General features: G+C 53.0%; 1 protein-coding gene across 1 annotated transcript in view; it reads right to left on the bottom strand.

Annotated features, from left to right (window-relative positions):
* The window catches only part of si:ch211-168d23.3 (BRD4-interacting chromatin-remodeling complex-associated protein), a 47,155-nt gene that overhangs the window by 30,123 nt on the left and 1,277 nt on the right, over positions 1-15,755 (bottom strand). Inside the window, 4 exon segments of the mRNA XM_064955539.1 lie at positions 136-373; positions 8,414-10,017; positions 13,814-13,882; positions 15,678-15,720. Coding sequence (XP_064811611.1) covers positions 136-373; positions 8,414-10,017; positions 13,814-13,882; positions 15,678-15,720 — 1,954 coding nt within the window.

The raw sequence follows: 15,755 nt of genomic DNA, 5'->3' as shown, positions 1-15,755 counted from the left end.
CATTTGACTTAGGAGGATATATCAATTAACCAATCAATTAACTGAGCACCAATCAATTAACAAATCAAGTAATCAACCAGCCAGCCAGCCAACCAATTAATTAATCAATCAATCAATCAAGTGTTGAATTCTCACCTGAGGCAGGTGTGGGGACGCCACTTGCTCCCTCCTCTCCTCATGGCCAGCTCTGTCATGCAGCAACACGACAGACGCCTGCTGAACACTGATCTGTCCATCTGTAACGCCCCCTAGGGGTCTGGAGGTCTGGGGGGTGAAGGGTAGGCCCTGTACTACAGCTGGAGGGGTGGTGTTGAGGATGGAAATCGAGGTCATGTGACTGTCTGGGTGGGTTGAGGTGAGCTGCATCCCAGAGCTGTTGAGGAAGACAGAGTGAAAGGGTGTAGTAGTAGTGTGGTTAAAGGGTGTAGTAGTAGTGTTGTTAACGGGTGTAGTGGTAGTAGTGTAATTAAAGGGTGTAGTAGTAGTGTTGTTAAAGGGTGTAGTAGTAGAGTTGTTAAAGGGTGTAGTAGTAGTGTGGTTAAAGGGTGTAGTAGTAGTGTGGTTGAAGGGTGTAGTTGTAGTGTGGTTAAAGGGTGTAGTAGTAGTGTGGTTAAAGGGTGTAGTTGTAGTGTGGTTAAAGGGTGTAGTAGTAGTGTTGTTAAAGGGTGTAGTAGTAGTGTTGTTAAAGGGTGTAGTAGTAGAGTTGTTAAAGGGTGTAGTAGTAGTGTAGTTAAAGGGTGTAGTAGTAGTGTTGTTAACGGGTGTAGTGGTAGTAGTGTAGTTAAAGGGTGTAGTGGTAGTAGTGTAGTTAAAGGGTGTAGTAGTAGTGTTGTTAAAGGGTGTAGTAGTAGAGATGTTAAAGGGTGTAGTAGTAGTGTAGTTAAAGGGTGTAGTAGTAGTGTAGTTAAAGGGTGTAGTAGTAGTGTTGTTAAAGGGTGTAGTAGTAGAATTGTTAACGGGTGTAGTACTAGTGTAGTTAAAGGGTGTAGTAGTAGTGTGGTTAAAGGGTGTAGTAGTAGTGTAGTTAAAGGGTGTAGTAGTAGTGTAGTTAAAGGGTGTAGTAGTAAAGTTGTTAAAGGGTGTAGTAGTAGTGCTGTTAAAGGGTGTAGTAGTAGTGCTGTTAAAGGGTGTAGTAGTAGTGCTGTTAAAGGGTGTAGTAGTAGTGTGGTTAAAGGGTGTAGTAGTAGAGTTGTTAAAGGGTGTAGTAGTAGTGCTGTTAAAGGGTGTAGTAGTAGTGTGGTTAAAGGGTGTAGTAGTAGTGCTGTTAAAGGGTGTAGTAGTAGTGTGGTTAAAGGGTGTAGTAGTAGTGTAGTTAAAGGGTGTAGTAGTAGTGTAGTTAAAGGGTGTAGTAGGTTTCAGAACTAGCGGACAGTCTGGCACTGTTCCCCAAGTCGCGCGGCGCAGCTATTCCTGCCTTCCGACAGTGGAGTTCCTTGGGTAGCATTCTACGCTAAGTTTATTTTAAGCTTAGTGGTTAGAGGGGGGAGGCAGGTAGCCTAGTGGTTAGAGGGGGAGGCAGGTAGCCTAGTGGTTAGAGGGGGAGGCAGGTAGCCTAGTGGTTAGAGGGGAGGCAGGTAGCCTAGTGGTTAGAGGGGGAGGCAGGTAGTCTAGTGGTTAGAGGGGGAGGCAGGTAGCCTAGTGGTTAGAGGGGGAGGCAGGTAGCCTAGTGGTTAGAGGGGGAGGCAGGTAGCCTAGTGGTTAGAGGGGAGGTAGGTAGCCTAGTGGTTAGAGGGGGTGGCAGGTAGCCTAGTGGTTAGAGGGGGAGGCAGGTAGCCTAGTGGTTAGAGGGGGTGGGCAGGTAGCCTAGTGGTTAGAGGGGGAGGCAGGTAGCCTAGTGGTTAGAGGGGAGGCAGGTAGCCTAGTGGTTAGAGGGGGAGGTAGGTAGCCTAGTGGTTAGAGGGGGAGGCAGGTAGCCTAGTGGTTAGAGGGGGAGGCAGGTAGCCTAGTGGTTAGAGGGGGATGCAGGTAGCCTAGTGGTTAGAGGGGGGGCAGGTAGACTAGTGGTTAGAGGGGGAGGTAGGTAGTCTAGTGGTTAGAGGGGGAGGCAGGTAGCCTAGTGGTTAGAGGGGGAGGCAGGTAGCCTAGTGGTTAGAGGGGGGTGGTAGACTAGTGGTTAGAGGGAGGAGGTAGGTAGCCTAGTGGTTAGAGGGGGAGGCAGGTAGCCTAGTGGTTAGAGGGGGAGGCAGGTAGCCTAGTGGTTAGAGGGGGAGGCAGGTAGCCTAGTGGTTAGAGGGGGAGGCAGGTAGCCTAGTGGTTAGAGGGGGAGGCAGGTAGCCTAGTGGATAGAGGGGGAGGCAGGTAGCCTCGTGGTTAGAGGGGGGAGGCAGGTAGCCTAGTGGATAGAGGGGGAGGCAGGTAGCCTGGTTAGAGGGGAGGCAGGTAGCCTCGTGGTTAGAGGGGGGAGGCAGGTAGCCTAGTGGATAGAGGGGGGAGGCAGGTAGCCTCGTGGTTAGAGGGGGGAGGCAGGTAGCCTCGTGGTTAGAGGGGGGAGGCAGGTAGCCTAGTGGCGTTGGACTAGTAACCGAAAGGTTACTGGATTGAATCCCCGAGCTGACAAGGTAAAAATCTGTCGTTCTGCCCCTGAACAAGGCAGTTAACCCACTGTTCCTAGGCCGTCGTTGTAAATACGAATTTGTTCTAAACTAAACATTTTAGGGGGTGCGCGCGCTCTACCACTAAGGGACAGTGTAGTTGGCGCAATGAAGACAGTCTCGTGCTACAATTGTTAATTTTGAATCGTTCCTGTTGATTGTGGAATAATTGAAGGAATGAATCCGATACTCCTATCACCTGTGGATAGCGGGGTGTTCCAGCCAGGAACACAGATTTAATTGGCCTTGTCAGGCGTCGTGAGAGTAAGATCCCCATAGTATTGGCCTTGTCAGGCGTCGTGAGAGTACGATCCCCATAGTATCGGCCTTGTCAGGCGTGGTTCCCCATAGATCGGCCTTGGGCGTCGTGAGAGTACGATCCCCATAGTATTGGCCTTGTCAGGCGTCGTGAGAGTACGATCCCCATAGTATTGGCCTTGTCAGGCGTCGTGAGAGTACGATCCCCATAGTATTGGCCTTGTCAGGCGTCGCGAGAGTACGATCCCCATAGTATAGGCGTCGTGAGCCTCAGGCGTGGTTAGAGGGGACGATCCCCATAGTATTGGCCTTGTCAGGCGTCGTGAGAGTACGATCCCATAGTATTGGCCTTGTCAGGCGTCGTGAGAGTACGATCCCCATAGTATCGGCCTTGTCAGGCGTCGTGAGAGTACGATCCCCATAGTATTGGCCTTGTCAGGCGTCGTGAGAGTACGATCCCCGTATCGGCCTTGGCCTTGTCCCAGTATTGGCCTTGTCAGGCGAGTACGATCCCCATAGTATTGGCCTTGTCAGGTACGATCCCCATAGTATCGGCCTTGTCAGGCGTCGCGGGATCCCCATAGTATCGGCCTTGTCAGGTGTCGCGAGTTCCCCATAGTATCGGCCTTGTCAGGCGTCGTGAGAGTACGATCCCCATAGTATTGGCCTTGTCAGGCGTCGCGAGAGTACGATCCCCATAGTATTGGCCTTGTCAGGCGTCGTGAGAGTACGATCCCCATAGTATTGGCCTTGTCAGGCGTCGTGAGGTACGATCCCCATAGTATTGGCCTTGTCAGGCGTCGCGTGAGTACGATCCCCATAGTATTGGCCTTGTCAGGCGTCGTGAGAGTACGATCCCCATAGCATGGCCTTGTCAGGCGTCGTGAGTACGATCCCCATAGTATTGGCCTTGTCAGGCGTCGCGAGAGTACGATCCCCATAGTATTGGCCTTGTCAGGTGTCGTGAAATCCCCATAGTATTGGCCTTGTCAGGCGTCGTGAGAGTACGATCCCCATAGTATTGGCCTTGTCAGGCGTCGTGAGAGTACGATCCCCATAGTATTGGCCTTGTCAGGCGTCGTGAGAGTACGATCCCCATAGTATTGGCCTTGTCAGGCGTGTACGATCCCCATAGTATTGGCCTTGTCAGGCGTCGTGGGAGTACGATCCCCATAGTATTGGCCTTGTCAGGCGTCGCGAGAGTACGATCCCCATAGTATTGGCCTTGTCAGGCGTCGCGAGAACGATCCCCATAGTATTGGCCTTGTCAGGCGTCGCGAGAGTACGATCCCCATAGTATTGGCCTTGTCATGCGTCGCGAGAGTACGATCCCCATAGCATTGGCCTTGTCAGGTGTGATTGTAAATCCTATAACTGAAGTCGTGAGAGTACGATCCCCATAGTATTGGCCTTGTCAGGCGTCGTGAGAGTACGATCCCCATAGTATTGGCCTTGTCAGGCGTCGTGAGAGTACGATCCCCATAGTATTGGCCTTGTCAGGCGTCGTGAGAGTACGATCCCCATAGTATTGGCCTTGTCAGGCGTCGTGAGAGTACGATCCCCATAGTATTGGCCTTGTCAGGCGTCGTGAGAGTACGATCCCCATAGTATTGGCCTTGTCAGGCGTCAGGAAGTACGATCCCCATAGTATTGGCCTTGTCAGGCGTCTCGAGAGTACGATCCCCATAGTATTGGCCTTGTCAGGCGTCGTGAGAGTACGATCCCCATAGTATTGGCCTTGTCAGGCGTCGTGAGAGTACGATCCCCATAGTATTGGCCTTGTCAGGCGTCGCGAGAGTACGATCCCCATAGTATTGGCCTTGTCAGGCGTCGTGAGAGTACGATCCCCATAGTATTGGCCTTGTCAGGCGTCGTGAGAGTACGATCCCCATAGTATTGGCCTTGTCAGGCGTCGTGAGAGTACGATCCCCATAGCATTGGCCTTGTCAGGCGTTGTGAGAGTACGATCCCCATAGTATTGGCCTTGTCAGGCGTCGTGAGAGTACGATCCCCATAGTATTGGCCTTGTCAGGCGTCGTGAGAGTACGATCCCCATAGTATTGGCCTTGTCAGGCGTCGTTGTCCCCATAGTATTGGCCTTGTCAGGCGTCGTGAGAGTACGATCCCCATAGTATTGGCCTTGTCAGGCGTCGTGAGAGTACGATCCCATAGTATTGGCCTTGTCAGGCGTCTGAGAGTACGATCCCCATAGTATTGGCCTTGTCAGGCGTCGTGAGAGTACGATCCCCATAGTATTGGCCTTGTCAGGCATCCCCATAGCATTGGCCTTGTCAGGTGTGATTGTAAATCCTATAACTGAAGTCGCGAGAGTACGATCCCCATAGTATTGGCCTTGTCAGGCGTCGTGAGAGTACGATCCCCATAGTATTGGCCTTGTCAGGCGTCGTGAGAGTACGATCCCCATAGTATTGGCCTTGTCAGGCGTCTCGAGAGTACGATCCCCATAGTATTGGCCTTGTCAGGCGTCCCCCATAGTATTGGCCTTGTCAGGCGTCGTGAGAGTACGATCCCCATAGTATTGGCCTTGTCAGGCGTCGTGAGAGTAAGATCCCCATAGTATTGGCCTTGTCAGGTGTCGTGAGAGTACGATCCCCATAGCATTGGCCTTGTCAGGCGTCGCGGGAGTACGATCCCCATAGTATTGGCCTTGTCAGGCGTCGTGAGAGTAAGATCCCCATAGTATTGGCCTTGTCAGGCGTACGATCCCCATAGTATTGGCCTTGTCAGGCGTCGTGAGAGTAAGATCCCCATAGCATTGGCCTTGTCAGGCGTCGCGAGAGTACGATCCCCATAGTATTGGCCTTGTCAGGCGTCGGCGAACCCCATAGTATCGGCCTTGTCAGGCGTCGTGAGAGTACGATCCCCATAGTATTGGCCTTGTCAGGCGTCGTGAGAGTACGATCCCCATCGTAAAGGCCTTGTCAGGCGTCGTGAGAGTACGATCCCATAGTATTGGCCTTGTCAGGCGTCGTGGCCTTGGCCTTGTCAGGCGTCGTGAGAGTACGATCCCCATAGTATTGGCCTTGTCAGGCGTCCGATCCCCATAGTATAGGCCTTGTCAGGCGTCGTGAGAGTACGATCCCCATAGTATTGGCCTTGTCAGGCGTCGTGAGAGTACGATCCCCATAGTATTGGCCTTGTCAGGCGTCGTGAGAGTACGATCCCCATAGTATTGGCCTTGTCAGGCGTCGTGAGAGTACGATCCCCATAGTATTGGCCTTGTCAGGCGTCGTGAGAGTACGATCCCCATAGTATTGGCCTTGTCAGGCATCTCGAGAGTACGATCCCCATAGCATTGGCCTTGTCAGGTGTGATTGTAAATCCTATAACTGAAGTCGCGAGAGTACGATCCCCATAGTATTGGCCTTGTCAGGCGTCGATCCCCATAGGGCCTTGTCAGGCGTCGTGAGAGTACGATCCCCATAGTATTGGCCTTGTCAGGCGTCTCGAGAGTACGATCCCCATAGTATTGGCCGTGAGAGTAAGATCCCCATAGTATTGGCCTTGTCAGGCGTCGTGAGAGTACGATCCCCATAGTATTGGCCTTGTCAGGCGTCGTGAGAGTAAGATCCCCATAGTATTGGCCTTGTCAGGTGTCGTGAGAGTACGATCCCCATAGCATTGGCCTTGTCAGGCGTCGCGGGAGTACGATCCCCATAGTATTGGCCTTGTCAGGCGTCGTGAGAGTAAGATCCCCATAGTATTGGCCTTGTCAGGCGTCGTGAGAGTACGATCCCCATAGTATTGGCCTTGTCAGGCGTCGTGAGAGTAAGATCCCCATAGCATTGGCCTTGTCAGGCGTCGCGAGAGTACGATCCCCATAGTATCCTTGTCAGGCGTAGAGTACGAACCCCATAGTATCGGCCTTGTCAGGCGTCGTGAGAGTACGATCCCCATAGTATTGGCCTTGTCAGGCGTCCGATCCCCATCGTAAAGGCCTTGTCAGGCGTCGTGAGAGTACGATCCCCATAGTATTGGCCTTGTCAGGCGTCGTGAGAGTACGATCGCCATAGTATTGGCCTTGTCAGGCGTCGTGAGAGTACGATCCCCATAGTATTGGCCTTGTCAGGCGTCGTGAGAGTCGATCCCCATAGTATTGGCCTTGTCAGGCCTTGATCCCCATAGGCGTCAGGCGTCGTGAGAGTACGATCCCCATAGTATTGGCCTTGTCAGGCGTCGTGAGAGTACGATCCCCATAGTATTGGCCTTGTCAGGCGTCGTGAGAGTACGATCCCCATAGTATTGGCCTTGTCAGGCGTCGTGAGAGTACGATCCCCATAGTATTGGCCTTGTCAGGCGTCGTGAGAGTACGATCCCCATAGTATTGGCCTTGTCAGGCGTCGCGAGAGTACGATCCCCATAGTATTGGCCTTGTCAGGCGTCGTGAGAGTTCCCCATAGTATTGGCCTTGTCAGGCGTCGTGAGAGTACGATCCCCATAGTATTGGCCTTGTCAGGTGTCGTGAGAGTACGATCCCCATAGTATTGGCCTTGTCAGGTGTCGTGAGAGTACGATCCCCATAGTATTGGATCTTGTCCGTCGTGGATACGATCCCCATAGTATTGGCCTTGTCAGGCGTCGTGAGAGTACGATCCCCATAGTATTGGCCTTGTCAGGCGTCGTGAGAGTACGATCCCCATAGTATCGGCCTTGTCAGGCGTCGTGAGAGTACGATCCCCATAGTATTGGCCTTGTCAGGCGTCGTGAGAGTACGATCCCATAGTATCGGCCTTGTCAGGCGTCGAGAGTACGATCCCCATAGTATTGGCCTTGTCAGGCGCCGCGAGAGTACGATCCCCATAGTATTGGCCTTGTCAGGCGTCGTGAGAGTACGATCCCCATAGTAAAGGCCTTGTCAGGCGTCGTGAGAGTACGATCCCCATAGTATTGGCCCCATAGATCCCCATAGTATTGGCCTTGTCAGGCGTCGTGAGAGTACGATCCCCATAGATCCCTTGTCAGGCGTCGTGAGAGTACCCCCAGTATTCCCCATAGTAAAGGCCTTGTCAGGCGTCGTGAGAGTACGATCCCCATAGTATTGGCCTTGTCAGGCGTCGTGAGAGTACGATCCCCATAGTATTGGCCTTGTCAGGCGTCGTGAGAGTACGATCCCCACTGACTGACAGACAAAGGAAACTTGAAGTTTTTCCATTTAAGACGTAAAAATGGTCTTTGCCATGATGGTTTTGCCTTATTACTTAAGGGCCTTGTTGTAAACATAGTGGATCATTTTAAATACATAAAAAAATAAATATATATATATTTTTTTTTAACAGAGACAAGGTTCGAATATTGCTGTCCATTCAATGATTCTCAACCAAATGTACTGTGCTTTGAACAATTTTGACAAAAACAATGGATATATATGTTGCCCTAAGAGTTGTGCATAGTTGGTAGAATCTTATTCAGAATTATTCACAGCTGTAATGTGGTTCTTCCACCAAGTATGAACACAGCCCTTGACTACTGTGCAAAGGGTGTGTAGACATTCATTCGGCCCTGCATGGAATAGGGAGCCAATTGGGGCTCTATATCACACTCACTGCATCAGGGTGATGTGGCTCCCTAGAGCAGGGCTGTGGAGCAGGGTGGCATGCTGGCCTGGACCCCCCTGCCCCTGGGACCCCTGGGGATTGTAGGCACCCGCCAACTGGGCTGGCATCTGGAAGACAGTAGGCGACCCTGACTGTAGCTGCAGGGAGCCAGAGAGCAGGGTTCCCTGGCGGAGGGAGAGCTGGCCTGTTGAGGTGGTGCTGAAGACTGTGTGGGGGCTGAAGTTGAGCTGTCTGTGGTGGGGCACGGCCGTCAGGATCTGGGAGCCATCTACCAGGTGGTGGCCCATGGAGGGTGTCATACCCTGGACAGACTGGACTGTTGCTCCCTGGTGGCCAGAGGTGAACAGGGGCCGCGCGGAACCGCCAGGAAGCTGGGACAGGGTGACAGGTGATTGGCCAGGGAGTTGGGACAGGTTGACAGGGGATTGGCCAGGGAGCTGGGACAGGTTGACAGGGGATTGGCCAGGGAGCTGGGACAGGGTGACAGGGGATTGGCCAGGGAGCTGGGACAGGGTGACAGGGGATTGGCCAGGGAGCTGGGACAGGGTGACAGGGGATTGGCCAGGGAGCTGGGACAGGGTGACAGGGGATTGGCCAGGCAGGAGGAACTGATTTTGGCCATGGAAGAGACCTTGAGGCTGGATCAGAAAGGAGCCTCCTCCCTGGTTGACCAACTGCAGGCTGACGGGCTGGGGCTTGGTGAGGTGGGGGGCAGTGAGGTGTTGGGCAGGCTGGGGATGGGGCTTGGTGAGGTGTTGGGCAGGCTTGGGCTGGGGAGGAGGGGGGGACAGGAGGATGTTTGACGAGGGCGTCCCAGGGTGGAAGGTGAGACCTGGAGAGGGTTTCTGACCAGGCCCACCAGGGCCAGGAGGCTTAGGGCTGATCTGAACAAGTCGGGGTTGGATGCTGATAGGCAGCTTGGGCTGGATGGGCAGGGGTCCTCTCTGGAGAAAGATCCCGGGGGCTGCAGCCGCTCTGAGGGTTGGGGCCAGTAGGGGGCGCCCTGTCAGGCTAGGTACTGCCTTCTGGATGAGGGAAAAGGAGGTGTTGGAGGCCTGTGCAGGGGTCAGGGAGAAGGAAGTCTCTGGCGGGGGTGCGGGGAAGATGTTCCCAGGGAGGAGGCCCATCAGCTGGGGAGCAGCAGGCTTCAGGGAGGGGCAGCCTGGTCCCACGGCCAGCAGGGATGGTTGGGGAGGCTCCACCGCAGCCTGGGTGTCCCTGTGTTGCAGGGTGGGGGGGCCAGGGTGGGGGTGAGGGAAGGCTAGGGTTTTGGAGAGGAATGGCACGGCAGCAGGAGGGAGGAGGAGTGGGGGGCCAGGTGTGTAGAGAGACAGGGTGTGGCCCTCCCCAGGCCCTGTTTGGACGAGCCCCGCCTCCTGAGCCATAGTGTGCTCTGTGATGTCAGCCTCCTGAAGACTCTGCTGGAGAATGTCACAGGGCGGTACTTCCTCTTCCTCCTGCGCTTCCTCTCCCTCCCCTCTTCTCTCCCCCCCTCCCTCGGGGGACCCCCCCAGTAGAGCCTCTTCCAGGAAGGACAGGTCAACGCATTCTGCAGGGGGGGTAATGTCATCTGCCAACAGAGACATTGGGCTCTGAGGGAGGGAGATAAAAGAGTTGGAGAACATCAGAGTGATCCTAGAGTAGGAGAACAACAGAATGATCCTAGAGTAGGAGAACATCAGAATGATCCTAGAGTAGGAGAACATCAGAATGATCCTTGAGTAGGAGAACATCAGAATGATCCTAGAGTAGGAGAACATCAGAGTGATCTTAGAGTAGGAGAACATCAGAAGGATCCTAGAGTAGGAGAACATCAGAAGGATCTTTGAGTAGGAGAACATCAGAATGATCCTAGAGTAGGAGAACATCAGAATGATCCTAGAGTAGGAGAACATCAGAAGGATCCTAGAGTAGGAGAACATCAGAGTGATCTTAGAGTAGGAGAACATCAGAATGATCCTAGAGTAGGAGAACATCAGAGTGATCTTAGAGTAGGAGAACATCAGAATGTTCCTAGAGTAGGAGAACATCAGAATGTTCCTAGAGTAGAAGAACATCAGAATGTTCCTAGAGTAGGAGAACATCAGAATGTTCCTAGAGTAGGAGAACATCAGAGTGATCTTAGAGTAGGAGAACATCAGAATGTTCCTAGAGTAGGAGAACATCAGAATGTTCCTAGAGTAGGAGAACATCAGAATGTTCCTAGAGTAGGAGAACATCAGAATGATCTTTGAGTAGGAGAACATCAGAATGATCCTAGAGTAGGAGAACATCAGAGTGATCTTTGAGTAGGAGAACATCAGAATGTTCCTAGAGTAGGAGAACATCAGAATGTTCCTAGAGTAGGAGAACATCAGAATGTTCCTAGAGTAGGAGAACATCAGAATGTTCCTAGAGTAGAAGAACATCAGAATGTTCCTAGAGCAGGAGAACATCAGAATGTTCCTAGAGTAGGAGAACATCAGAACGATCCTAGAGTAGGAGAACATCAGAGGGAGGGAGGGAAGTTCCAGACTAGAGGGGGTCAGTGAGGAAGGAGGGAACATCAGGGATGTTCCTAGAGTAGGAGAGACATCAGGGGGTTCAGTAGAGGAAGAACATCAGAATGGATGGGGGAGAGAGGAGAGACTCACCAGGGGGTCTTAGAGGAAGGAGGGAACATCAGGCAGATCACCAGGGGCTCAGTGAGGAATCAGAATGGGATGGGGGAGAGTAGGGAGGCAGACTCACCAGGGGGTCAGTGAGGAAGGAGGGAGGGAGGGATGGGGGAGAATGGAGGCAGACTCACCAGGGAGTCAGTGAGGAAGGAGGGAGGGAGGGAAGGGGGAGAGAGGGAGGCAGACTCACCAGGGGGTCAGTGAGGAAGGAGGGAGGGAGGGATGGGGGAGAGAAGGCAGACTCACCAGGGGGTCAGTGAGGAAGGAGGGAGGGAGAACATCAGAATGGGGGTCAGTGAGGAAGGAGGGAGGGATGGAGGGATGGGGAGAATGTTCCTCACCAGGGGGTCAGTGAGGAAGGAGGGAGGGAGAGAGGGAGGCAGAGTCACCAGGGGCTCAGTGAGGAAGGAGGGAGGGAGGGAGGGATGGGGGAGAGGAGGCAGACTCACCAGGGGGTCAGTGAGGAAGGAGGGAGGGAGGGAGGGAAGGGGGAGAGAGGGAGGCAGACTCACCATTTGGTCAGTGAGGAAAAAGGGAGGGATGGGGAGAGAGGGAGGCAACCACCAGGGGGTCAGTGAGGAACCCTCTGTGGAGGGATGGGGGAGAGAGGGAGGCAGACTCACCAGGGAGTCAGTTAAGGGATTTTAGAGAGGGATTGATTTAATTCAGTGAGGAAGGATTTTTCAGGGAGGAATGGGGAGAGAGGGAGGCAGACTCACCAGGGGGTCAGTGAGGAAGGAGGGAGGGAGGGATGGGGGAGCACTAGGCAGACTTGCCAGGGGGTCAGTGAGGAAGGAGAGAGGGAGGGATGGGGGAGAGAGGGAGGCAGACTCACCAGGGGGTCAGTGAGGAAGGAGGGAGGGAGGGAGGGATGGGGGAGATAGGCAGACTCACCAGGGGGTCAGTGAGGAAGGAGGGAGGGAGGGAGGGATGGGGGAGAGAGGGAGGCAGACTCAGCAGGGGGTCAGTGAGGAGGAGGGAGGGAGGGAGGGAGGGAGGGAGGGAGGGAGGGAAGGGAGGGAGGGAGGGAGGGAGGCAGACTCACCAGGGGGTCAGTGAGGAAGGAGGGAGGGAGGGAGGGATGGGGGAGAGAGGGAGGCAGACTCACCAGGGGGTCAGTGAGGAAGGAGGGAGGGAGGGAGGGATGGGGAGAGAGGGAGGCAGACTCACCAGGGGGTCAGTGAGGAAGGAGGGAGGGAGGGATGGGGGAGAGAGGGAGGCAGACTCACCAGGGGGTCAGTGAGGAAGGAGGGAGGGAGGGATGGGGGAGAGAGGGAGGCAGACTCACCAGGGAGTCAGTGAGGAAGGAGGGAGGGAGGGAGGGAAGGGGGAGAGAGGGAGGCAGACTCACCAGGGGGTCAGTGAGGAAGGAGGGAGGGAGGGATGGGGGAGAGAGGGAGGCAGACTCACCAGGGGGTCAGTGAGGAAGGAGGGAGGGAGGGATGGGGGAGAGAGGGAGGCAGACTCACCAGGGGGTCAGTGAGGAAGGAGGGAGGGATGGGGAGAGGGAGGCAGACTCACCAGGGGGTCAGTGAGGAAGGAGGGAGGGAGAGAGGGAGGCAGAGTCACCAGGGGCTCAGTGAGGAAGGAGGGAGGGAGGGAGGGATGGGGGAGAGAGGGAGGCAGACTCACCAGGGGGGTCAGTGAGGAAGGAGGGAGGGAGGGAGGGAAGGGGGAGAGAGGGAGGCAGACTCACCAGGGGGTCAGTGAGGAAGGAGGGAGGGAGGGATGGGGAGAGAGGGAGGCAGACTCACCAGGGGGTCAGTGAGGAAGGAGGGAGGGAGGGATGGGGGAGAGAGGGAGGCAGACTCACCAGGGAGTCAGTGAGGGAGGGAGGGATGGGGGAGAGAGGGAGGCAGACTCACCAGGGGGTCAGTGAGGAAGGAGGGAGGGAGGGAGGAATGGGGGAGAGAGGGAGGCAGACTCACCAGGGGGTCAGTGAGGAAGGAGGGAGGGAGGGAGGGATGGGGGAGAGAGGGAGGCAGACTCACCAGGGGGTCAGTGAGGAAGGAGGGAGGGAGGGATGGGGAGAGGGGAGGCAGACTCACCAGGGGGTCAGTGAGGAAGGAGAGAGGAGGGATGGGGGAGAGAGGGAGGCAGACTCACCAGGGGGTCAGTGAGGAAGGAGGGAGGGAGGGAGGGATGGGGGAGAGAGGGAGGCAGACTCACCAGGGGGTCAGTGAGGAAGGAGGGAGGGAGGGAGGGATGGGGGAGAGAGGGAGGCAGACTCACCAGGGGGTCAGTGAGGAAGGAGGGAGGGAGGGAGGGAGGGAGGGAGGGAGGGAGGGAGGCAGACTCACCAGGGGGTCAGTGAGGAAGGAGGGAGGAAGGGAGGGATGGGGGAGAGAGGGAGGCAGACTCACCAGGGGGTCAGTGAGGAAGGAGGGAGGGAGGGATGGGGGAGAGAGGGAGGCAGACTCACCAGGGGTCAGTGAGGAAGGAGGGAGGGAGGGAGGAGGGAGGGAGGGAGGGAGGGAGGGAGGCAGACTCACCAGGGGGTCAGTGAGGAAGGAGGGAGGGATGGAGGGAGAGAGGGAGGCAGACTCACCAGGGGGTCAGTGAGGAAGGAGGGAGGGATGGGGGAGAGAGGGATGTGAAAAGGGAGGGAGAGCGCGGTGGAGACTCTCCGCAGGCTCAGTGAAGAGGGAGAGAGAGAGAGAGAGAGAGACGAACTGGTGGGTCAGTGAAGAGGGAGAGATAGAAAGATGGAGAGAGAGTGAAGGACACTCACTGGGGTGTCAGTGAAGAGGGAGGAGGGCTCTCCAGAGGAACAGGTAATGAGCAGGTCATCATTCTGCAGCTGGTGAAACAGAGAGACAATACCATGATCATACTGAGAGACGTTCACAATATCATATATCATATTCACAAGGTTTACAATACTATTATATTGATGACAGACAGTTATGACCACAGAGATGACAGACAGTTATGACCACAGAGATGACAGACAGTTAGACAGTTATGACCACAGAGATGACAGACAGTTAGACAGTTATAACCATAGAGATGACAGACAGTTAGACAGTTATGACCATAGAGATGACAGACAGTTATGGCCATAGAGATGACAGACAGTTATGACCACAGAGATGACAGACAGTTATGACCATAAAGATGACAGACAGTTATGACCATAGTGATGACAGACAGTTATGACCACAGAGATGACAGACAGTTAGACAGTTATAACCATAGAGATGACAGACAGTTAGACAGTTATGACCATAGAGATGACAGACAGTTATGACCATAGAGATGACAGACAGTTAGACAGTTATGACCATAGAGATGACAGACAGTTATGACCATAGAGATGACAGACAGTTATGACCATAGAGATGACAGACAGTTAGACAGTTATGCCCATAGAGATGACAGACAGTTAGACAGTTATGCCCATAGAGATGACAGACAGTTAGACAGTTATGCCCATAGAGATGACAGACAGTTAGACAGTTATGACCACAGAGATGACAGACAGTTAGACAGTTATGACCATAGAGATGACAGACAGTTAGACAGTTATGACCATAGAGATGACAGACAGTTATGACCATAGAGATGACAGACAGTTATGACCATAGAGATGACAGACAGTTATGAGCATAGAGATGACAGACAGCTAGACAGTTATGACCGTAGAGATAACAGTTAGACAGTTATGACCATAGTGATGACATACAGTTATGACCATAAAGATGACAGACAGTTATGACCATAGAGATGACAAACAGCTAGACAGTTATGACCGTAGAGATAACAGTTAGACAGTTATGACCATAGTGATGACATACAGTTATGACCATAAAGATGACAGACAGTTAGACAGTTATGAACATAGAGAAGACAGTTATGACCATAGAGATGACAGACAGTAATGACCATAAAGATGGCAGACAGTTTGACATTTATTACTGTAGAGATGACAGATAGTTCTGGCCATAGAGATGACAGACAGTTATGACCATAGAGATGACAGACAGTTATAACCATAGAGATGACAGACAGACAGTTCTGACCATAGAGATGACAGACAGTTATGACCATAAAGATGACAGACAGCTAGACAGTTATGACCATAGAGATGACAGACAGTTAGACAGTTATGACCATAAAGATGACAGACAGCTAGACAGTTATGACCATAAAGATGACAGACAGTTAGACAGTTATGACCATAGTGATGACAGACAGTTAGTTATGACCATAAAGATGACAGACAGCTAGACAGTTATGACAATAGAGATGACAGACAGTAATGACCATAAAGATGGCAGACAGTTAGACATTTATTACTGTAGAGATGACAGATAGTTCTGGCCATAGAGATCACAGACAGTTATGACCATAGTGATGACAGACAGTTATGACCATAAAGATGACAGACAGACAGTTCTGACCATAGAGATCCTACTGAGCTAGTATTCTGATTGCTATTTTCTCTGGTTCTCTGTGACAACAACAGTTGTCTTTTCATCATTCTTGTAACCATAAACAACACCTACAGCTATTTATAAATCAATAATACATTTGTCATTGTCTCTCTGAGATACATGTTCTGATTAACGCTGGATAAGAAGATAAATCATTACCTCGTTTGTTCCATGAAGGAAGTTATTTAAGGCTTGGGGATCACTATAGGAGAAATAGAACAGGGTGAAATATAGCTC

This window comes from Oncorhynchus masou, chromosome 32 (genome assembly GCF_036934945.1).
Source record: "Oncorhynchus masou masou isolate Uvic2021 chromosome 32, UVic_Omas_1.1, whole genome shotgun sequence".
NCBI lineage: Eukaryota > Metazoa > Chordata > Actinopteri > Salmoniformes > Salmonidae > Oncorhynchus > Oncorhynchus masou.
The sequence above is the reverse complement of the archived record's forward strand: the minus strand, read 5'-3'. Positions and strand labels throughout refer to the sequence as shown.